The 24,182-nt window shown below is 47.3% G+C and overlaps 1 protein-coding gene across 10 annotated transcripts in view; it reads right to left on the bottom strand.

The window, feature by feature from the left end:
* KALRN (kalirin RhoGEF kinase) overlaps positions 1-24,182 on the bottom strand; it is a gene marked incomplete at its 3' end in the record, with an annotated part of 643,513 nt that overhangs the window by 453,278 nt on the left and 166,053 nt on the right. For all 10 annotated transcript variants that reach the window (XM_082839566.1, XM_082839572.1, XM_082839575.1 and 7 more), the window contains exons 2-3: positions 9,290-9,364; positions 1,219-1,333 (exon numbers count right to left, since the gene is read on the bottom strand). In XM_082839566.1, the coding sequence (XP_082695692.1) occupies positions 1,219-1,333; positions 9,290-9,364 (190 nt within the window). The remainder of the gene's footprint in view (positions 1-1,218; positions 1,334-9,289; positions 9,365-24,182) is intronic.

Below are 24,182 nucleotides of genomic sequence, written 5' to 3'. Positions count from 1 at the left end.
TCAAGAACTTAATCAGCACGTTCAACAATTAGCCAAGGTCTCCCCGCAAAGGCAGACGTCCTCTCTGTGATTGACTAATTCCCCTATAAAATGCACAGAGACAAGATGAAGGTTCTAAAGGCCCCAGTCATCACTTCTTATTTACCACAACGAACACTTGACAGGCTCCAACCCCACTAAGAGTCAGAGAACAGAGTTCTCGCTGGCCACGAGCAAGGATGAGGAGAGCACTGGGGCAGGAGTCAGGAGGGTTCTGACCAAGCTCTGCCACTGCCCCACCCCCGTAAGCAACTCTAATCCCATATGGACCCTGTTTCCTAAGCAGAACATGACATGTATTTGCCTGGATTACTTCTCAGGGCTCTGCCAGCTCTCACATTCTATGATTCTCTGACTAGGCAAAGGCCTCTCCTACCCCTTCTTAAAAGATATACACCATGTCCCTGGCATGTCTCCCTCACCACCCTCTGAGGCCAGCACCACCTAGAAACACTCAGAAATCAGTGTTTCTCAACCTTTTTTAAAAATCATCCCGTGCCCCAAAAGAGACATTTTACTTTTTTCCTTAATCACCCACCCAATGAGATTTTAATACTATGAATATATTGTATATATCTGTTTATGTACTATGTGTATAGCTGTGCTTAATACATAAAAGAGTAAGTTGTTTTTTTTTTTTTGCCATCGCCAAGAACGAATTCTCATCCCCCTTGGAGGCAATATTACCCCCATTGAAAATGCATGACTTAGATTGAGTTTAAGGCTGCCTCTTGAATGATATAAGTGGAGTTATTTGCCCCAAACTCTAAAAGCCACAAACATATTCATAAGCCAGAGGTTTTAGAAAGAAATCCATTACACAGCCAGAGTGGAATCAGCTGGAATTCCCATTTCCCCAAGGTAAAGAACAGTTTCCCATCCCTGCTCCCAAGGCCACACTGTCACCTCTTCCAGGGCCTGTCCCGGTCCTCTTAGCCTAGGACCTTCACCTCTGCCCACGGTTTCCACATCCAGCTCCCACTCCATCCGTATGAATCCCAGCGGTAACAATGGGAATGATGGGAATGAGGTGAACAATAGGTGATGATGTTCCAGAAATAATTAGAATCCATTCCAAGGGCAGAAACAGCCAGGCCCCTGGCAGGGATGGAGGCTCATTCCAACTCACTTGCATCAGTCCAGCCTCCCCCTCCCTCCCCTGCAGGACATTCACCTTACCTTGGCACGCTGGCCAGATAGGTTACGAGTTTCCTCAGGTCTTCCTGTCTTATTCTGTCATGATTGCTGCGAGCAGGGAAGGTCAGGATTGGTCCACCTCGCTTATCACGGCCCCCTGCAGGGAGGAAGAGAAGGGAGTTTAAGAAAACCAGCTAGAAACTGAGCTGGAAACAGGCAGAAAGATGGTGCCCAGAGAAATCCAGTCACTGCTTAGGGCAAGGGCAAGGGCATGGGGTTTGGATGTGGGGAACACGCGTGACCCTGGGCAAGTCTTTTGACTTTTCTGGTGGCTCATCTGCAAAATGCAGATGAAAATAATGATGACTATATTACAGGGTTGCTGCAAGACCTGATAAGATGGCACATGAGGAAGCACTTTGACAAGTACTCTTCACGAATGTGAGACGATAATGAAGGAAGTGATAACTGCTCGTACTGAGAAAACAAGCCATTAAAAGCGCTATGGTCTTTGGAAATTCAACGTCCAGTTCACTTCTCTTTGCAGACCTCTATGAGCAGGAAGTGCTCAAGATTAACTGAATACCATGGTGAGAAGCCCTGAAAGCATCCAGCAGGGACATCATTGCTGGGAGGTTTTTAGATTCATAGAGAAGACCTAAGTGTGTTCTACACAACCAAGGATCCACCCCTGCCTGCCTGCCTGAGGTGCCCCCTGTCACTCCTGCTGGAGGAGCACATGAATCTTTATTGGGAATAGGATGCTCAAGGTCTTAATCGCTGCAAATGCATAGGTACCCACTAGGATTACAAGTGTTTTCTAAATATCAGGTTTTAAAAAAAGCTGGAGGGAGTAACTGAGATGATGATCATTGTTTGCTATCAGAAGGCTGGGATTTTACATGGTTGCTTTTTCCTTCCTCTATTTTCCAAACTTTCTACTCACTATTTATTCTACGATTTAAAACTTTCTTTGTTAATGGATGCTATGATTGGGAAGCAGGACCAAGTTTCTCAGGAAGGTTAGATGAGGACGAAGCTAAGGTGTAGTAACTATGTCCTTACAGGCACTGTCTATTTCACAAAGAAAACTCTGGGTCATGATCACAGACGCCCCATCCCGCACACATCTCAGGCTGCCACGCAGCATCCCCCAGAGCAGGGGCCACAAAGGGATCTAGAGCAAGAGGGAGTAAGGGCTGGCATGGCCACCACCAATACTGGAAAAGAGGCTTAAAGCTCAGCGCCCTGAAGAAGGATCTTTTCCAAGGAAAAGCAGAGCCTCCCAGGGACCCACCCAGTATGAGTTCATGAATAATGTTTCCCTCTGATTGTGGGGTCCAGAAACCACAAGACAGAGGGGAGTCTTGACAAATAAAATCCAGTCCGTTCCAGGATACTCCTGAGGAGGAAATAAGGAAGCTGCAAGGAGAAAAGGGTCAAACAAGAGCAGGGCCACTGAGAGAGCTGACACTGAAGAAAAATATATTTCAGCACCGCCATCCCTTCCCTGCAGCCCCCCACCAGGGCAGATTTGTGTAGATATACCACAGAGTTTGGCCCTGGCCCCCAACTCCAAACCTTCCAAACCACAGGCTCTGGTTCCATGTACGGATAACCAACCTCATCTCATCTGCCTTGTAAGTGATCCCCATCTCCCAACTGCCTTCCACAGGAGAGAAAGGAAGTGAAGGAATCAAGTTCCCTCAAAGCTGGGAGGTTCTCCCTCACTCTCCAAATTCCCCTCCAGCCTTGAGTTCACCCGAAGGATTTTCACTCTTGGGTGTTTTTTGTCTTTTTAAAATTTGGAGTATAATTGCTTTACAATGTTGTGAATCAGCTATGTGTATACACACATCCCCTCCCTCTTGGACCTCCCTCCCCCCCTTCCCCCACATCTAGGTCATCACAGAGAACGAGCTGAGCTCCCTGTGCTATACAGCAGGTTCCCACTAGCTAGCTATTTTACACATGGTAGTGTATACATGTCAATCCCAATCTCCCAGTTCATCCCCCCTTCCCCTTCCCCCACTGTGTCCACACGTCCGTTCTCTACGTCTGCGTCTGTATTCCTGCCCTGCAAATAGGTTCATCTGTACCTCTTGGGTGGTTTTACCTGCAGCTGTTGTCCTTCTCACTGACCTTCTGTGGATGGTTTAAGAGTAGACCTAAGGGAACATGGGGAACTGAGGCTGGTCTGATGGCAAAGGCTACCTAAGAGGCTTGGAGGGCTGCTGGCACTGTCCCTCCTGAGCGAAGCAAGTTATGCCCTGGGAGACAAGGGTTTCATAATGTTGGCTGCAGAAGGTTCCAGATGGCAGGGGAGGGGGTGTGGGGGGAGAAGACCTGGGGAAGTGGAATTCCTTCCCTCCAGGAAGAATGGGTAAAGAATCCAGAGAGGGCTGCATGATCAAGCCAGGTATTTTTCAGAAAGGAGATGAACTTGCAAGACTGTAGGAAGAAGAGGAGGAACAGGCATAAAGGAAAAGAATCATCACACGGAAAGAGTGGGGAAAACGGATGGACCAAGGATCCAGAGTAGGTACAAGGGGAGGGGTTCTGCCCCTTTCTCTTTGGCAGACTGATAGAACTCAAAGAGGGAGGAGGAAACAAAGATAAGTTATGGAGAGGGAGAGCTCAGCGGTGCCTGGGGGACACTGTTTCTCTAGGTGAGATAGAGTGTTGAGGGTCAGGGTGGGCTTGAGGTGCTGGGAGAAAGGAGGATGGACCACCGTTGGAGAGTGTCCCTAGAGAATGGACAGCAGGACTGGGTACCATGTGGGTTTAAGAGTAGGTGGCAGGGTACCAGGGCATAGTGAGAGCTCTGTTGAAAGGTCTGGCTGTGGTGTCCATGCTAGGCTCTAACTTGAGCGAAAGCAGAATAGAACTAATGCGTGGGCTAAGAGGGGAGGGCTCAGTGAGGGTAGGAAGTGGCCTACTGGTTCATGAGTGCCCAGAGGAGAGGGAACAGCATATATTTTATCTGATATCCATATTCCCCCGACTGATAGGGGAACACCAGCAATGGTGCAAGGTGAGAGGCTAAGGCCACAGACAGACATATCAAGGCTCAAGTTCTCGGATGTGTGTGGCCACGGTAGGGAGGTAGGAGATTTTGGTGCCAAGGAGACTAAGGAGCCATGAAGCTGTAGGATTTGACTGATAACCGACATGAGTGCTGAACTCCCAGAGGGCAATAAGCAGAGACAAAGAATGAGAACCCTTCGCTAAAGCCAGTGTGCATTGTGGAAGTGGACCCCAGATGGTGGGAGACAAAAGAGCCAAGTTTTGAAAAGGCAACAGAGATGGTGGCAGGATCTTCAGCAGTGCCATCCCCCTGCTCAACCAACACCTGCTGTCTGCCTCCTCAGTCGAGGCTTTGGTGCTGGGAGCTACAAGACGGGAATGTAGAGAATAAAGAGGGACGGGGTGGTTAGATGGGCAAGAACCGGCACTGGTGGCCTCCCACAAAGGCCGGGCAAGACGGGGCTCGGGGGGAGGCAAGGCTGAAAGAGGGGAGGTTAAGGCGAACCTGACTGACGTGAGGGAGGATGGCACTCACGTTTTTCAGGGGGAGGCAGGCTCCAACTAGGGTAAGTAGGTTAGGGTACTTTGGGGGGAGGACAAGAAAATACATCTAGGAAATCATACAAAAGTTTGGCCCATGTAACTACAGTTCTGCAAGATGCTAACGGACACACATGATGTTTTTTTAAGGGAATGCATTATTTGTAGCTTGGGAAACGCTTTCATGTGCTTGAAGGACATGTGCTTTAATGAACATGGCAAATCTCCAAGAGGGGGACTATAATTTGGGGCAGCGTTTCCCAAACTTATTTGAGAGTAGACCCCTTTTTCATTTTTGAGGATCATCTCATGCGCCTTTTGTTCTATGGAACATGCTTTGAGACACGGGTCCAGAGTATAAAATTGCACCACAGCAGTGTGGAGTTCCTCTGGAAACATGGGCTTGATGTTGACGGGAGAGAGGGCGGCGGAGAGGGACATCAGGAGGGGGCCAAAAGGAGGGTGTGGGCGCACACAGAGAGCAGGGGTGAAAGGGGCCTGCAGGAGAAGGCTGGGTAAAAGGAACAGTGGGTGTTGCAAGTGGGAGGCGGAAGCACACGAAGGAAGCCAGAGAGAGAGCAAAGGGAGAGCCCACGGCTGAGAATACGGAGCAGGATGGGGCAGGGCTGAAACGACAGAGGCCCCGAGCACAGCCACAGATCCCATCTCACACACGTGCACACACCCACGCAGTGGTGGGCTGCCCTGGATTATTCCAAATGCACGTTCCCATGGCAGCGCAACTTCCCCTTCCTCTGGCCATGCTGGGCACCAGCAGGGGAGGGAGCTCAACCAGCACTTCGTTTCTCTGCTCAGCACTTCCTGCAGTGCTTCTGCTCAGAAAGACATGTAACCACTACACTGCATTATTTCTGGGTTTCTTTATTTTGTTTTATTTTTGTGTTCTGTCTTCTAAAAGCTTAGGATACAAGGGCCTTTTCTGGTTCGTTTTTTGTTTTGGGGTTTTTTTTTAGATGCAGCCAGTCATCCCCCAGCACCCTCAGCGTCCTTCCCAGGCACAGAAGGACAACGTTCCCTAAGCCCCAGAGCTCCTGGCACCACGTGCAGATGAATAAGACTTACCCCACACAGAGAACAGACTTGTGGTTGCCAAGGGGGAGGGGGGTAAGGGAGGGATGGATTGGGAGTTTGGGATTAGCAGATGTAAACTATTATATATAGGATGGATAAACAACAAGGTCCTACTGTATAGCACAGGGAACTATATTCAGTATCCTGTGATAAACCATAATGGAAAAGAATATGAAAAAGAATATATATATATATATATATATATATATATAATATTATATATATATATATATATATATATATATATATATATAACTGAGTCACTTTGCTGTACAGCAGAAATTAACAAGACATTGTAAATCAACTATACTTCAATTAAAAAAAAAAAAAAGACTTATCCCGGGCTGCCTGACCCACATCGACACATGGGCGTGAGCTGCAATCCCCGGCCCCTTTGGTCCTACTCTGGGAAGCAGCTACTGGCCTCATGCCTAACTAACTGCCTTCCTGGCACATTGTTGCTCTGTACTCCATTAGAACAACTCCCTACACTTGGGAAGCTCTTTTCTAGGGCTGGCTGGGCCCTGCCCCAGGGCTCTGACGGAATTCACATGGGAAAAAATAAACCACGAACAGTCAAGCAAGGGTCCCCGTGTCAGAATGTACCCTGTCTGCACTCATATGCCCTGAGCTGATGTGGAACAGAATGGTGCTCAGAGGGTATGCATTAAAGCCAGGAAGGCTGAAATTGAGTTATTTGTAGTGAGGTGGATGGACCTAGAATCTGTCATACAGAGTGAAGTAAGTCAGAACAGGAATAAAGATGCAGACGTAGAGAATGGACTTGAGGACACGTGGAGGGGGAACGGTAAGCTGAGATGAACTGATACAGTGGCATGGACATATATATACTACCAAATGTAAAATAGCTAGCTAGTGGGAAGCAGCCACATGGCACAGGGAGATCAGTTCGGTGCTTTGTGACCACCTAGAGGGGTGGGATAGGCAGGGTAGGAGGGAGACGCAAGAGGGAGGGGATATGGGGATATATGTATATGTATAGCTGATTCATTTTGTTATAAAGCAGAAAATAACACACCATTGTAAAGCAATTATACTCCAATAAAGATGTAAAAAAAAAAAAAAAGCCAGGAAGGCTTCCTAGAGGAGGCAAAGTGGGAACTGACTTGGGATGGAGAGGAAAGGCTCAAACTGGCAGAAGGTGCGGGGAATGCACTGCAGATAGAGGAAGCATCAGGCATAGAGAATGGGAGAATTAGCAGGACACCCAGGGAGAGGGAGGACACCGGGTTAAATAGGTTAAATAGGCTCAAGGCATTAAAGAATAAAAGGAAAATATCTGCTCCGGCTCCCTATAGAGCTGTGGGCCATGTCCTGGGAACCCAGATGATGGGCAACAGCAGAAGTCAGAGGCCTGGTGCTGCCCAGCAGCCCCAGGACTTCTACACAAGGTCTTCCCACATGCTCAGCAAGCACCCAGATCCAAGGCTTTGGAGATTGGCTTCCACCGCTCCCCATACTGAAGTCGCTGCCACGTGATCCTGCCAACGGACCAGCCTGAGCTTCAGCATCTTCAGTGACAGGGGCTCACCACCTAACAAGATATGCCAGCAACTAACACTAAATGGGGAAAGGAAAGGCAGCTTCCCAGCCACTCTCTCTAACAGCAAAAACAATAGCAAAACACTATATTATTATTACCACTAATAATAATAATATGGAATGCACTTTGTACCTTTCAAAGGCTTACATACAGACACAAAGGCTTACATCCAGAAATAAAGGCTCACATCCAGAAATAAAGGCTCAATCCACGAATGTGTATTAAGCACCTGGGTGTATTTCTTAAAATATGATCCTTCGCGGGGCTTCCCTGGTGGCACAGTGGTTGAGAGTCCGCCTGCCGATGCAGGGGACACGGGTTCGTGCCCCGGTCCAGGAAGATCCCACATGCCGCGGAGCGGCTGGGCCTGTGAGCCATGGCCGCTGAGCCTGCGCGTCCGGAGCCTGTGCTCCGCAACAGGAGAGGCCGCGGCAGTGAGAGGCCCGCGTACCGCAAAAAAAAAAAAAATATATGATCCTTTGCTATTCTCACACTGCCGTTCCCCCAGCCACTGCCAGAGATCCTAATCCAGGAGGCCTATGTTAATGCCCTAGAACTGGCACCCAGAGTGATGTTGGTGCACCTTATAGTTTGGCTTCAATTACATTAGGGGTCACCAAACTTTTTCTTAAAGGGCCACATGGTAAACATTTTAGGCTTGTGGCCATCTGGTCTCTGCTAGAACTACTACTACTCAACTCTGCTGTTACAGTAACAAAGCAGCCATTGACAATACTTGTAAAAAAGCTGAATGATGACCCCCAAACATATCAAGTCCTAATCCCTAGAACCTGTAAATGTCACCTTATTTGGAAAAAGAGCTTTTGCAGATAGGGCTCCTAAGATGGGAAGATTATCCTGGAATATCTGAGTGGGCCCTAAGTGCAGTCACAAGTATTGTTATTGTGAGGCATTGGGAGATTTGACACAGACAGAAGAGCAGAAGGCAATACCACCACGGAGGAAGAGATGGGAGTGATGTGGTCACAAACCAAGGGATGCTGGCAGCCCCCAGAAGCTGGAAGGGGCAAGAAACAAATTGTCCCCTAGAGCCTCCTGAAGGAGTACAGCCTGCTGAAACTTTGATTTCAGCCCAATAGACTGATTCTGGACTTCTGGCCTCTGTAACTGTGAGAGAATACATTTCTGTTGCTGTAAGCCACCAAGCTTTGTGGCAACTTGTTACAGCAGCAATAGGAAGCTAATTAATACACTACTAAGTGAATGCACATGGCTATGTTCCAGTAAAACTTTATTTACAAAAACAGGTGGCTGGCCTGCAGCAAAACACAGGCTACAGTTTGATAACCCCTGAATTAGACATTAAAGGGACCAGGTGCATAAGATGGGTTGGAGAGAGAAGTAAGAAATGAGTACTATTCAGAAAAATAAATAAATAGACACAAATAACTCCCTTGAGTTCCCTTTGCTGGAAGGAGAGAGAAGGAGGAGCAAGAAAAAATGTAAATCTCCTATCCACCCACTCAGAGATGAACCCAAATAAAACCTCTGGGGATGTGTGAAGGGGACAGACCCCTCCAGCTGGAGCATCTCTCAGAGGGGCCTCAGCAGCTCCTGCGGCCCTGACAAGCCTGGGAGGGTGGGGTGGGGTGAGGTGGATGTGTGTGGGTGCAAGATGCGGGGAGGGCACTCACCTTCTGTTGTGAACATCCTCCAGGACACCCAGTGGGGACCAGAGGGCTCCCTGCCCTTTCTGCCTACCTCTGGAGAGAGGAAGCAGCTGCAGGGGACAGCATCGCTTCCACCACCACTTCTCTCTCACTAGCACACAAAGAAGTGAGTGCCTGCGCACACGCATGCACACAGACATACACACACACACACAACTTCTCTAGGTCCACTATAAAGGAAGCTTCCGTAGACACTCACCAGACACGAAGGCCACTTTTTCCTTTAGGATGGGAAGGACATCAGAAGCTTTCAAACCATCATTCCGAAAAGACCCTGTCAGAGAACAAAACAGAAAGAATAAGGGTGAAAGAGGCCAAATGGCTGAATCCCTCAGTTCCACCCTTAGTTTCCCAACCCCATCATGAGCCAGAAAGTAATGCCTTGCTCAGGCCCCACAGCCCAGCCCAAGAGCAGGAGAGGCTCCACAACAGAAAGGACTCTTCCACGTGACGCCAGGCCATAGGGGTGACCGAGGGTATGGCCCTCCAGGTCCTTTTCAAGGAGAGACCAGCCCAAGTTACCCCCCAAAACACACACAAAGCTCCAAGCCCTGGAGCCAACAACTACAGCCCTGTTGCTGTGAACATGAAGACGGGGGCTTTTTAGAAATCATTTTTGCACTTCTAGTGCTAGCACAGTGGCTGATACACAGTAGACACTCAGTAAATATCTGCTGAACAGGTTAATTAACATCAAGATGGACCACAATGCCCTAAATAATTCTTTTTGCCTTTCCTCTATGTGGCACAGCAACTGTGAGTCTTCATTTTACAGATGGGAAAAGTGAAAATCCCCAAGTGACAAGCAAAGTTGAGTGCAAAACCCCTCCCCACCTCTCCTCCCGCCTTTTCAGTATCACCGTCCTCAGTCCACAATGGACAGCTGGTGAGCAATGTCAATCCCATGGGAAGGAAACACCCTCCCTTCTTCAGCAACTCTTTCTCTGCCTAAATCTCGCTTCTCAGTTGGAAAGTCCTTTCAGGAGTCCAGTTGAGCTCCTGTTAGAGGGTTGGGGGCAGAGGCCTGGGGCTCACACAGAATGCAAAATAACAATGTGCCCAGAGGAACAGCAGCCTCTGGAGGCAAAGGACAACCCAGCCCCGTGTGCGACGCGTGGGAAGGGAGGACTCAGCTTACACATGCTCACAAAAGCTCCAGGCCAGCCCACTGCACCCCTATCACTTACCCTGAGTACCCCACAAGGACTCTCAGGGAGAGCCAGCCCACACTCAGAGCCCTGCAGGCTGTGATGGAATCTCTGCTGTGTACCGCCTCTAGGGACATGGCTCAGAGGCACCCCGGAAGAGTGGCGGCCCTGTGTCAGCTCAGTGAGAGAGAACCAGGGACCACAGACACCCCTTCTAGTGCCTTTCTCCACTTGGCTTACTCTCTTGTGGTCCCAACCTGACAATTTACAGAGGAGAGAAATGTGCTGGACAGGATGGTCCCACTCAGGGTGTCTCAATCCCTAAAACTTGACTATTTCAAGGATCCAAAATTGTTAGGAATTCTGGCAACGACCTGGAAGTAAGATCACTGGCCTAGGGAAGGGAAATGAGACAGTTGCACACTCAGCCAAAGAGAAGAAGAGACGTATCCCCAGAATGCCAGTTTCCATGGTCAGAGGTCATACCCTAACCCAAAACAAATTTCCAAAGGTCCTCTGACCCTTTCACCTATTTCTTCTTTTTCACTGTTCACTAAATGAAGACAGTGAGGCTTTTTTTCATCAGTTGCTTCTCTTTACAAGCTGGCCCAGAGTAGCTGATGCTGAGTTAACCAGCTGCAAGGCTCACTTTGAGAAGACCGTGAGCAACAGAGGAAAAACAATAACACCATAGAAAAGGAAGTTCTAACTATAAGCATGGTTTTGGACTTTCTTAGTTTCTACAGATCTTTACGCTCTGACTTTATCTTCCAACACAGGAAAGCAATTAAGCCTCACTAGGATCCGTATAAATTACTGTAGAAATGACAAACAGATACACAGGTAAATTTTCTCCATGATGCAATAAGAAGTTTCAGCTTCCGGAGCAAGGAAGGGTCCTATCAGGCCTTACCAATTAGATAAGGATCATCTTTAATACATGAATTGCTTGAGTAGAATGATGCTTCTGCATGAAAATAGTTTATTTTCATATGTGGACTATGTCTTCCTATACATCAGTTTTAATACACTCTCCTTTACGTCACTACGTACACTATTAATTTCTAGAGAAAAAAATTTTAATAAGAAAAGTTAAACTTCAGTCCTGTCTTCGTCTAGATTATTTACAAGTTTGAAAATAGCAAGACGGAAAGTAATGAGATTTTACTGTATAATAAGAATCCACATAATCCTCTTCTCTCCTAAACTCCTGTCCTGTTTTTTTCCACCGTTCTTCCTCTCTTCCCCTACCACGTTAAAGTATACAAGACGGCTCTAATTCCACACAGTCCCCAGATATTAAGGAAGAGTTTGAAATTTGCTCTAAAAGGAGCAAAAGGTTCCCCATCCTGCCCTCTCCCCACTCCCACCTGTGGAGAGAGAGAGAGGGAATTGGGAATTTCATCCTGCATACCCCACTCGTCATGCCCCACCTCTCTGTTCCCCCCTCTAGACTCCAAGACCTGAGAGAAGGGGAGCAGCTTGTCCAGGCAGCTTGCAATTGTTGGCCCGAGTAAATGTCACTATCTTGGGTTGGGCTGGTCTAAGATTCCCAGCGGGGCTTCCTCTTCTCAGGCCAGAGTCTTCCCTCCTCCCGTTCAGACCACAGCTGAGCTATCTCCCAGGTTGTGTGCCCACCATAAGAAAACCTAAAGTGTCCAGATTTACAAAATCCTTAACTAGGGGGATAATCATTTCCAACAGCAACAACAAGATTTTTCACATTATAAAAGGATTTGCTCCAGGGTTTCTTCAAATAAAACTTGCCTTAGTGGTTTGAATTAGTTTCTCATTTGCCAATAAATTGAATTACAAATAACTTTTCAATAATGCATTATTATGTAAAGCCAAGTAGAGCTAAACTAATTAGCCCAGCAGCTCAGAAGTTGGTGACCTTGCATAGAAAACCTATTTGCACTGGCTAAAGATTCTATGTGTCAATTCCCCCACCATCCTTGTGAAACCAGCTGTCAGAATCTATAAGAGGGGAACTTCACTGAAAGCTAACTCAAACAGGACCAATGAAACAGCAACATGTTTTCACTCCCAGGTACATATCTGGGCAGACTCACAGTAAATACTCAATAAATATTTGATGAAAGAATAAATACATGAATGAAATGTTAACCCTTCCTAAAGTGACTTGCACAAGGTCAGTGGCCTCATCTGTCACACCAAGTGCTGGTGATCTGAGTAGATGATCTCCAGAGTACCACTCAGCTCTAATATTCTGAGACTTTTTAAACCCTTTCTTCCTATTTACTGGCCTTTAAGATCTTCAGGTTACCAGATCAATATGCTTTGAAAGAAAGTATTGGGAACCAATTCCCTGGCAAGATTCACTGCAATTTGGGAAGATATAACAACTCTTCCCTGGCCTCCCAGCCCATTCTTTCCCAGGAACCAGTTTAGGGATTGGAATGTTCAGGGCACGTCGCCCCATCTTGTGGACAGCCCAAGTTACCAAAATGCGAGACTAGTGACGGGAGAACTTCCGGGGGCATACACACCTTGAAGGAGGAAGACATGAGGAACTGCAATTACTCTCTCTGATACAAGGTACATTTGATAGCACTATTAGACTCTAAACCCTAGGCTCCTTGCTACCTCTAAAGAAAGGCTGAGAAGAAATAAAGGTCCCTGTGCCCTTGGGGTTACTGCAGGAAAAGAAAGAACCAGAGGGCTCCCTCATGGGCCTGGCCCAACATGAATGCTGTGTTTTATCTTAAGGACAAAGGCACACTTCCCCTGTTCAGTGCTAATCCCACCCCATTCACGTCCTGCTGCTGTCAGATTGACAAGCCTGCTGTGCTGTTAATTAGCAAAGCTGAAATGCTCTGCCTCTATTAGGGAAGTAAAAATTACCACCGCCATCTCCCCAGGCTCTCCAGCATGGGTCTTCTCCAAGCCCCACTCTTACCTCCTCCTCGCTCCAGACGGGTGATGCTCACATTGCTGCTGCCTGCTCCTCTTCACATTTTCCTAGTCACTGCTCCGTGGCTGGAAGGTGCCGACCATCCCCACTCGGGCTCCCAGCCTCTGTGTGGCCCCACATGGCAAGAGCAGGACCAGCCCTTGTGTCACAGGCCCTGTCTGTGGTTTTGTGGCTCTGGGATGGCAGTGAGTCTCCCAGGGCAGCTGGGTGCCTTGTCTATGCTAACCTCCTTTAGGATGCAATCATGATTTCAACAAGTGAAGAAGCAAGTTAAGTGTTGAGCATTTGGAGGTGCAAGCCGCCAGGGTACCCATGGATTGCTCTTTGTTTCCTTTTGGTTCTCAGTCACACCCCCTTAATTTGCACTTAGTTAGAGGTTATTGTGTAAGTATGCTAATGTTGCATCCAATGGGCCCTAACCCTGTTTGGCCACTGAGACAGCAAATTTCCCAATGCTCAGGTCTCTGCCTCCTCTTTCCACGCCATCCCTGTGGTGTCCAGCATGGGAGCCTTGATCACAGTGGCACTGAAACACTGACTGATCTGCTGTACAAAAGAGCTGAGAATTCCAAGAGCTCAGTAGGCAGAACCTTGGTTTTGGCATTATTTGGACAGTTTCCTATTCCCAGGGTCATTCTTTTATCAATTCTCTATTGAACACCTATTATGTGCTAGGCCTTATGTTAGGCTGTGGTGATACTTTGACAAATAAGAAATGGACGCTGTTCTCCAGGGGTCTTCCAGGCAGAGGTAGATAGGTATGCAGACAGGACAATGAGGTATTATTAGAGATAAGACATCAAGTGTACAGAATGCCAGGGAGCCCAAAGGAAAGGCTTCCTAATGGTGAGTCCTAAATCCTTCCTACTTAAAGTAACAAGCGTCATCTACCACCTTGCTAGAAATGCAGAATCCCAGGCCCCACCCCAGACCTACAAGATCAGAGCTTGTATTTTAACAAGAAACCCAGGTGATGAATATGCATCATGTTTAGGGAAGTGATATACTCTAAAGTATGTCTTTCTATTCCAGAGTTGCTTCAGAGGCAGAGATAGACAAAAGCATCCTTTATCCCAGTCTAAGCAGAACCTCTAAACTCTGACCTAGTGCTGCTGGTCATGACCCCTCCCATTCCCACCATGGGAAGACCCCTCCCCTCTGCCCAGGATTCCAGAGATTCAGCCATTACTCTGTGACCCAGAACTCAAATCCAGCTCTGGAATAAAAAGGCTATCCGGGAGGGCTATCCCCCTCCAGGGCATTGCGACTGGACCATGTCTTGTTTTTGGCAGTAGGAATATTTATGAATAACACTTGTCCAAACTGCTCAGAATTCTGGTAGCTTAAAACCACTCTCTCATGAATCAAATATTCTAATTTCACAACAAATCTTCCTAGCTACCCCAACCCTCAGAGCCCTCCGCCTTCTCTAACTGCTCTCAGTACCATAAACACTGTCACTGAACATATTTACAGGCCAAGATGCCATCTCTGAGACGGCCCTGGAGGACAGAGCAGCCAGGCGGCTTATGCCTGTTCATCACAGCTACACTCCCACCCATAGGTGCAAAGCCCTGAACACTGGGCAACACTGGATGAGAAACAGAGGAAGGAGAGGTGCCCCCACCCTAGGGAGCTCCACATCTAAGGAGAACACAGTGCTTATCTCAGGCAATTTGCTCCTTTGGAGGGGAGACCCCATTTTTGCCCTCTGAGAGTTTCCTGCCTAATAAAATGCCTAATGCCCATTTCCCCTGACACCAGGAAGCTACCAGACACTCTATAAAAAAACAACTCAGGGGCTTCTCTGGTGGCACAGTGGTTAAAAATCCGCCTGCGAATGCAGGGACACGGGTTCGAGCCCCGGTCCGGGAAGATCCCACATGCCGTGGAGCAACTAAGCCCGTGCGCCACAACTACTGAGCCTGTGCTCTAGAGCCCGTGAGCCACAACTACCGAAGCCCGCGCGCCTACAGCCTGTGCTCCGCAGCAAGAGAAGCCACCGCAATGAGAAGCCCGCGCACCGCTGGAGTAGCCCCCAGCCGCCGCAACTAGAGAAAGCCCACGCAGCAACGAAGACCCAACACAGCCAAAAATAAATAAATAAAAATAATAAAGTTCTCTTAAAAAGAAAAAAAAAAAACAACAAAGCTTAAGAGTCTGAGATTCTGGTAAAGACCCTCCCATCCTGCCTCCAGCATGGCTGTCCTGCATCCCCTCTACCCTGACTCCTGGTGCCCTCAACCACTGAGTTACCCAAACAGAAACCTGGGAGGCATATCCTAGACTCCACCCCACCCCCGCTCCTATACTGCAAATATCGATTCAGTCACTTGGCTCTGTTGATTCGACCTCTTAAATCTTTCTCTAATCCATCACTTCCTCTGGGCAGTTTCCCTGACCTCCCCATCAAGTTGAGCTGTCCCTGACTGTACCTTGTACTCTGTCACTCCTGAATGGCATTTCTATGCTTTCATTCTGTTCCCCATTAACTGACCCTGACACCCCAAGGGTGGGGACCATGTCTTACTCGGTGTTCTACCCCAGCACCTAGCACAGTGCCTGTCAAGCCAAAGAGGATAAAGAAACACTGCACTGAAACTGAGCACGCACAGGTCCTACGAAGACAGAGAGTAAGAGGGGTGAGTTGGAGGCAGTTCATCAGGGTGGCCCCACCAAGAGGTGATCTTTGAACTAGGTTTTGAATGGAACAGTGCTCTGGTGGGGAGCAGCATGTGCCAAGGCAGAGAGGAAGGGGCAAGCAAGCTGTGTGCTAGAGACAGAGAACAGACTGAACAGAAAAGCAGGGTTACGCAGCCACGGAGAGGAGGGCCTGGGGGTGGTGGGTGGGCTCCGTGATCTCATTCTGAACTTGAACAATCTCAGTAGGGTGGGCTCCCGAGAAGTCCCTGGCAACGATGTGTCCGCAAGCGCCTGCAGAAGCTCAGAGAGCTGGACTGTGCCGCAGCAAGGGCCAGAGCTGGTGGAATCTGGCTGGTCCCAAAGGAAGGCTGTGGTTCCAGAACAGAGCTGGACCCAGCAGGTGCTGACTCCAACCTCCACGTCACATTCTGTTCTATCTTGAAGGGAGAATGGGACACACAGCCCCTGCTGAGGTGGGTGGTGGACTGCGGGGCAGGGGGCACTGGAACTCGGCCTCTTTATATCTTCTCCCTAGGTTCTAAGAGAAGCAGGAGGAATGCTTGTCTGCTAGGTACCTTCTGGGAGCCTGCCAGGCCAGCAAGCAGGCTGAGAGTTTGTGGAAGACCCTGAAGATGCAATGTGGAACTTATTCATAAAGGGAAGAGACTTGAGGACATGGCCCCTTCTCTGTAGGGACTAGAAGGGCAAAGCCCTTGGGAGAAGATGCTGTCAGTGCAGCTGGGCTGAGAGGGAACCTATCGGTGCAAAGTGGCAATGATCTTTATTCCCCTCACCGTCCCTTCTCTCCTTCTCCCTCTCCTATATTAACCCAAGAGGAGAGAGAGGTGGCAAGAATGAGAGGCGAAAGGGTAAGAGAGACAAAGAGCTGGAGAGAAACACACACACACACACACACACACACACACACACGCACACACACGCGGAGGTGACTGTCTTGTCTCCTCTTTACAGACACGCTAACGAGCTATTGTAACGAGCTATTGAGGCAACTCCTCCAGGGACTATAAATATGTTCCTTGGAGCTCTCCTTAAAACTCCTGCCACTGAGGCAGGAAGTGTGTGCAGAGCTCAGCGGAAGGAATAAATCTGGCCGAGAAAGAGACTGGGCAGCTTAGTGTCAGCAACTGATGCACCACACAGCATGGGGATCCACTGCCTCTCCCCAGCTGGGGATCTATCACCCCACTGACACCTGCAAATGTCAGACCAGCTGGCAGCACCCTCCCACCCCTTGAGCAGCAGCCACAGAGCAGCGGTGGTGTGGTAGGCTCTCACCGACCCCGGCACCAGGTCATGGGACTTCTGAGAGAAGGACATTCACGAACCTCAGCTCACCTGATTTCAGCGCAAAAGGGGAGAAGGAGAAAAAACATAAAGGCTCCTCTTTCAGCAACTGCTAAGTACTAAGCTTTTCCAAACAAACTGACGAGGCCTTATGCAGTGTGAGGCTGTAGCCAGGGACTTGTGATGATGGCCAGATTGAGCCATCTTTACACATGGGGACACAATGTCTACCTTCTCTGAACTCTGACATGCATTTGAACGTCACCCCTCACAATAAGCACTTTCTGCCCTGCTCCATAGTGAGCCGTGTCGCTTCTCCAGGGTGCTTCCCCTCACTCCATCCCGACCCCAGGCGGGCCTGGCTTCCCTTCTCTGTGCATCACATGGCAGGCACCTCACTGCCATGCCATCTCCACTCCTGCATCTGGATCCCTCTCTAGGCTCTGAGCTCTTGATGGCAGGGACTGGCACACAGCTAGTGCTTAACGAGCAGCCCAGGAACCAAATCTTATTCATCCACAGTGCCTTCCACACAAAAGGTGATTAATAGCAGCTGTGCCTCTTCCTCTCCTGGTCCCTCTCTGTGTCTTTTTTTTTTTTTACCCCACCTCCATCTTTCTCTCTCACGCTTCACGTGAACGCTTAATTGTGGCCTGTTTCAATATTAACTTCCTAAAGTCAATATTAGATATAAAGTCCTGGCTAATGGGCTACTTCTGAAGAGCAGAAATGTGTAACACTTACCACTGCTAAATTAGCGCCATTAAAGATCACTAATAATTAGCACTTTAAACACGTGGGTAACACCTCTCTAAGCCCAGCTAATGAGCAAACCATTTGTTTATTCTTCACAAGCTTTAACATTAGCTTGAGCTGAGACCTCAGCTGCAATACACAGGTTCACTCACTCTCCCTCCCTTCCCAGAAAAGTTGCCATCACTCAATGTCCTCTGGACACAAGAAAATGGCCACTTCAGAAGAGACTATACCTGCTCATCATTTTTTTTTTTAACAGAGTCTTTGCTAACTGATCAGGTTATTTAAAGTGCTCATGCCTCACAGATGGTGGTGAGGGTGGTAGATTTATTGTCTTTTTTTCTTACACTGAGCATTACTCTTGGACGGGTCCTCCAAGTAACACAGAACATTTGCCAGTGATGAATCAGTGCTGAATATAAGTCAGCTGTTGAACATTAGCAGTATATTTGCTTCCATAATATGTTTAGAGAGAGTTACAGAGGTACTCAGAGGCAGGAGGTGTGTGCTGTGGAAGTTCAGACACGTAAAAGTTTCACTCCTTGGGACCCTCACTCTTCCCCAGTGTGCACATCAATAGCATTTTAATTTTGATTTAATCAGGACATTATGACTTTAGTTAAAAATGAAACTGTTGATATAAAAAGCCAGCTTTGGCCTCTGTCATTATGGAAGGCACTCAGGCAGACATCCAAACATGAAATGGCCCAGCACATCCCCAAGGCCTCTTTCCTCTCCCCCCACCCACCCCCATGGCCTGAAATTCAGGTGTGGGTCGCAGTAAAGCAGCAATGGCTGACTGCAGAGCTCAGAGCAGGAGACCCTCATGGGCAGCTCCTGGAGCAGTCTCTCTCACCCCAGCCCAGAGTTTCTCCCTGTTCCCACCTCCAGGCTTTCTGATTCCACAGCTGTGCCATTCCTGCCCTGGTCTCACTACCATGCCCATCCGTGGAAGCAATGCCAGAGGGACAGATTGGACACAGGTCCACCACAGACATAGAACAACTAGGGCCAAAGTAATAACCAGGTTTGCAGAATTGCAAGTGCAGCCTGACAGGTGAGAAGGGCCACACCCAAAGGTCATATTATTGAACAAACTTTAGCAAACTAAAGCCCCTTCTCCCACTTCAAGGACGTGCGTGCTGCTGTCCTTGGTCCTGAGCTAGTTGGGTAGCTGCTAATCAGAGTAACTGCTGTCCAGCCTGTCTTAGGATATGTGAACCAAATGTGAAAGAGAGATAAAAGAGATGTTAAGATGTATCAGAGAGATAAAGAAATATGAAAGAAGGACACAGACATGGAGAGATTACTGGAGAGAATTAAAAGACTTTTTCTGGTATTGTTTTCAAATAATTGCTGTAACCAAGAAAGAAAGGTCTGTGCACATCACATCACATCACATCACATCATATCACACACACATACACCTTCCATGGAAATGAGACAGCACGAACTCCTTATGTCCACCAATACTATGTTTAGGTTTCTGGATAAACTGACATAGATGGGTTGGCCATGGAAAGATTCCTAGAGTTTTAGGGAATTTTTAAATCTCTCCTTAAGTTATTACCTTGGATATCTAAACACTATCCAATTCAGTTCAATAAATATTAATTGAGCATCTATATGTACCAAGTAAAGTCCCAGTCACTATGGGTATAATGATAAAAAATGTAGAGTTCCTGACCTTAAGGGACTTTTAATTTAGAGGGAGAATCAGACACATCAACATGTAATTTTAATATCAGGTAAGAAACACAATGATAGAAGTATTGGGTTGGCCAAAAAATTCATTCAGTTTTTAAGTAAAAGACACATTTTTCATTTTCACAAAGAACTTTATTGAACAACATATTTACTCACCGAACGAACTTTCTGGCCAACCCAACACATACAAGGGACAAATATTCAGAAAATCCCAAAGGGCTAATAAAACTCAAGGCCTAAGAAAGTGTCTGAAAAGTGAAGGAGCAGTAGCTAGAGAAGAGGCAATGGGTTATGGGAACCTCAGCAAGGTCCTGGACTGGACAGGACAGTAGTGAGTCCTGAGGTTTCTCTGGTAGGTTTCAGGGAGCAGAGAAGAGTAGCTAAGATGTGTCGGCTTCCCCCTCCAACCCAGACCCTCTCCACAGTAACAGAGAGATGAGTTAGTGTTTGCCAGAGATAAGCAACAAAACTTCCGTGACAAACCCAGCATAATGAGGAGCCAACTTAAGCTAGGAAATGACCAGGATCAGGAAGACTCATGATGCCTGGTATTTCTTTAGAGAGAAGCAAACAGTGTTAAGTGTCAAATAGGAAACCAAGGTAATCCAAATATCTCATGGAGCTAGAATTCTCCAGAATATGGAAAACAAGGAGCTGGGGCGGGGGGGAAGTGTTGTCTGCAAAGGGTTGCCTAGGTAACCTTCAACTCTGCTCACCAGAGGACATACTAAGCCGCACCTTCCAGGAGCACCTGGTAAACCGCAACAGGCTTTCTAGCCTTCCCTCAAAAATGTGTGTGATGGGCTTCCCTGGTGGCGCAGTGGTTGAGAGTCCGCCTGCCAATGCAGGGGACACGGGTTCGTGCCCCGGTCCGGGAAGATCCCACATGCCGCGGAGTGGCTGGGCCCGTGAGCCCTGGCCGCTGAGCCTGCGCGTCCGGAGCCTGTGCTCCGCAACGGGAGAGGCCGCGGCGCTGAGAGGCCGGCGTACCGCAAAAAAAAAAAAAAAAAAAAAGTTTTTGTGGTGGGGGAGGCCTTGAACCTCATGAAACTGCATTCAAGTTATTGCATATAAACCCATATGTGCCCATTTTTCTGAGAAGAAAATTGTGTAATTCCAGTTTTCATGAGATTTTCAAAAGGGTCAATAGCTCCCTAAATGGTAGAGAACCACTGGTCTAAAGCAAAGTCAAAATGAGACCCTACAGTCTGCTTTGAGTTCTAACCACTAAATTCTATCACCCATCACCTGCCTCACTCATGGCCCACTAACACTCATGGTTTAGCTGAGACCCAATAGGGTGGTTGGGCTGGAAGAGAAACTAGAGAAATGATTTAGATTCCTTAGCTTGGATAAGAGGAATCTGAGGCAGATGGTGGGAGGTAAAGCCTATGCGCCAGATCCTATGCTCCAAGGATAAGCTTCAGAGGCGGTTTTCTCTCGTTACAGAGGGCCAGAAGGAGTGAGGTTAAACACAAAATGAGTTTTCTGGTTTCTTGTTCGTTTGTTTTTGGCCATGCTGTGCAGCACGTGGGATCTTAGTTCTGCAACCATTGCCCCCTGCAATGGAAGCACGGAGTCTTAACCACTGGACTGCCAGGGAAGTCCCTGAAATGAGTTTTATAAATACCTAGGCAGTGTCTTTCCTGGGAGCCTTCCTAACTGAAGATTTCTCTGGCCTCTAACCCCAGCTAGCAGAGTGATGGCAACTTTATCCAAGATCCCTCCTAGACCATGAGGGGTTATGGTCAAGATTAGAGCCAGCAGAGGGGGTCTGCAAACGTATTTAACAAGATCCCTTGGAGCTGGATCATGGCAGAATGAGACGCAGGCTCTCAGGTGTTCCTGGTCAGGCAGCCACAGCAGAGCAAGCCTGGCCACTATTCTCTCATCAAGCCATCTTGCACCACATGGTGAGCTTTCCCAGGGCAGGAACATCCCAAGAGGCAGCTCACAGCCCTGAGCAAAACACAGGCTCTGGATTCAGACAGAACTAAGTCTGACTCCCAGCTCCAGCACTTATTAACTGTGTGCCTTGAACAGTTTACTTAACCTCTCTGAGTCTGTTTCCTCAACAGAGGTAAAAATACCTATTTCACACCTGTAGTGATGATTAAAGGAGAAAATCTATTTGAAGGTACCAGACATATAGCTGATGCTACGTCAACATAACACTCCTTCCCTCCTTCCTGTTTATCTTGGTAGCCCCAGCATGGGGCCTAGTACACAGTAGATGCTCAATAAAAGTGTTGATTATGTGAATAAATAAATGAATGAGTGAACGAGTAAGTGAATGGAGTAGATTCAGAAAATGGCAGCTAATAACGGCCTTTCCACCTCCCCACTCCATACCTGTAAGCCATGTTGCTCACATTCCTCTTGCAGTTACTCTGAATTTTCATTGTTTCTTTCTCTCCCCTACCCAATCTGGGCTGTTTGACGAGTACTCTAACCACTCCTGCTCCCATAGCCAGGTTCTCCAGATGCAAAAGAAAGCCTCTGTCTCCAGCGGGAGAGCAGCTGCTGGTTGAGTGCCTGCCCCTCCTCCTGTGTCCAGAGCGCTATGGTCCCCGGCACCCCTCCCATACTAATCTCTATGTGCTGGAGCCTGTAGCTGGCCAGCCTCATCCCGTCTTCCCCAGCTCCTCTCCCCACTGCTCTGGGTTCCAGACAAAGGTGTACTGGTCCAGATGGCATTTCTGAGAAGGACCCCTACTGAAAACGCATCTCGACAGCAAGGCCACCATCTGAGATGAGGTAGCCCTAACATCTACCTGTGGGCAGAATCTTCAGAGCCCCGTGAGGAGCCCCAGCAGCTTGCAGGGAGAAACAAGAGGCCTGAGGGGAGTCCATGCCCTGTGGGTCTTTTCTTTGGTTGGCCTTGAGCTGTCAGGCCATTGAGAGTGGACAAAGGGCTAGAGAGGTCACAGAGCTAGGTGTGGAGGCTGGAGGTGTGGCGAATACAAACCCCGGTGAATCGGACCCTTAATCCACTTGCTACATAGAATAAATGGCTCCACGCTGCTAAAATTCTCTGTTCCAGGCTCTCTGAAAGTCTTTTCTCATTAATTCTCCAATACTTAGAATTTTCTCCAGTAATGAGCAAAATACCTCTAGGAGGCTGGGAAACCTGGTCCTCTTTGCTCCTTTCCAGCTCCTTGAAGAAGAAGAGACCTTGCCACAACCAGGGAGCCGTGAGGCTGCCTTGTCCACGGATGAATATGCGCATGTACTCAGAATACAGCTTATATGCTAAGGACTAGAATAATGCTAAAGTAGGGAGTAATGACATTCATTATGGCTTCATACTATTGAAAACTCACACGAAACCTAAATGTTCAACCACAGGGGATTGGTAAAATTAACCATGGTCTATCCACTCTATGCAGCCATTAAACATGACACTGTACAAGAATAATTAATGCCATGGGAAATGTCATGGTATACTGTTAAGTGAGAAAGCCAGATTATAAAATAACATGTACAACTTTATCCCCATTGTATATACACTGGTGTGTGTGTGTGTATAAAAACCATATACATACAGTAGACAGCGATTGTCTTTGGAAAACAGGATTATGACTAATGTTGTTAATGTTTCTCTAATGTTTTTCACTGTCCAATTTTTCTTATTTGTTCTTGAAATAATTGAGATAGAGCAAATTCCCTTCTTTGTATATTAATCTTTCATATACGGGATCCTTATATAATATTCATGCACTTAAAACATTTAATAATTAGGTTGTGGTTATGACACTATCTGCAAACTTATTTAAAGTCTAGGATAACTGTGTTATCAGCTGTTCACTCTATGATGTAATTCAATGGCAAATAAAAGTGGCTACGGGGCTTCCCTGGTGGCGCAGTGGTTGAGAGTCCGCCAGCCAATGCAGGGGACACGGGTTCGCGCCCCAGTCCAGGAAGATCCCACATGCTGCGGAGTGGCTGGGCCCGTGAGCCATGGCCGCTGAGCCTGTGCGTCCGGAGCCTGTGCTCCGCAACGGGAGAGGCCACAACAGTGAGAGGCCTGCATACCGCAAAAAAATAAAAAATAAAAGTGGCTACGATTCATCACAGATAAAGTTGTCTTACGACTAAAAGAAATGAAGTCCAAATAAGCTATAGAAAGAAATTTAATTTTTCATTAAATGCCATTTAAAGATTTTCCATATATGTAAATAGGGTTTATCTCAGGAAAGCAAGACATTAAAGAAGATTCAAGTAAAATAAAATTCAAATAAAATCAACATGGTTTTGGATTAAAAAGCTAAATATTATATCAGTTGAATGAATCTCTAAGTACTTATTATGTGCCAAAGGGATTTTCAACTAGACTTTCATTTGAAGGGATACATGGATAAAAATAATTAAACATGTTTTGGAAAAAAGTTGAATAATGGGTTGGGTTTGCCCTACTAGATATTAGAAAATATATATTTTAAAGTACAATTATTAAAGGTGGCAGAGGCACAAGAATTAACATATAAATGAATGGAGCCTGATTAACAGACCTAATATAGATCTGACATATTTAAGAACCTAATATCTGATAAGGGAAGAATCTAAAGAAATGGGGAAAAGATGAATTATTCAATAAA

Source organism: Leucopleurus acutus (genome assembly GCF_964270905.1).
Source record: "Leucopleurus acutus genome assembly, chromosome: 5".
Classification (NCBI taxonomy): Eukaryota; Metazoa; Chordata; class Mammalia; order Artiodactyla; family Delphinidae; genus Leucopleurus; species Leucopleurus acutus.
The sequence above is the reverse complement of the archived record's forward strand: the minus strand, read 5'-3'. Positions and strand labels throughout refer to the sequence as shown.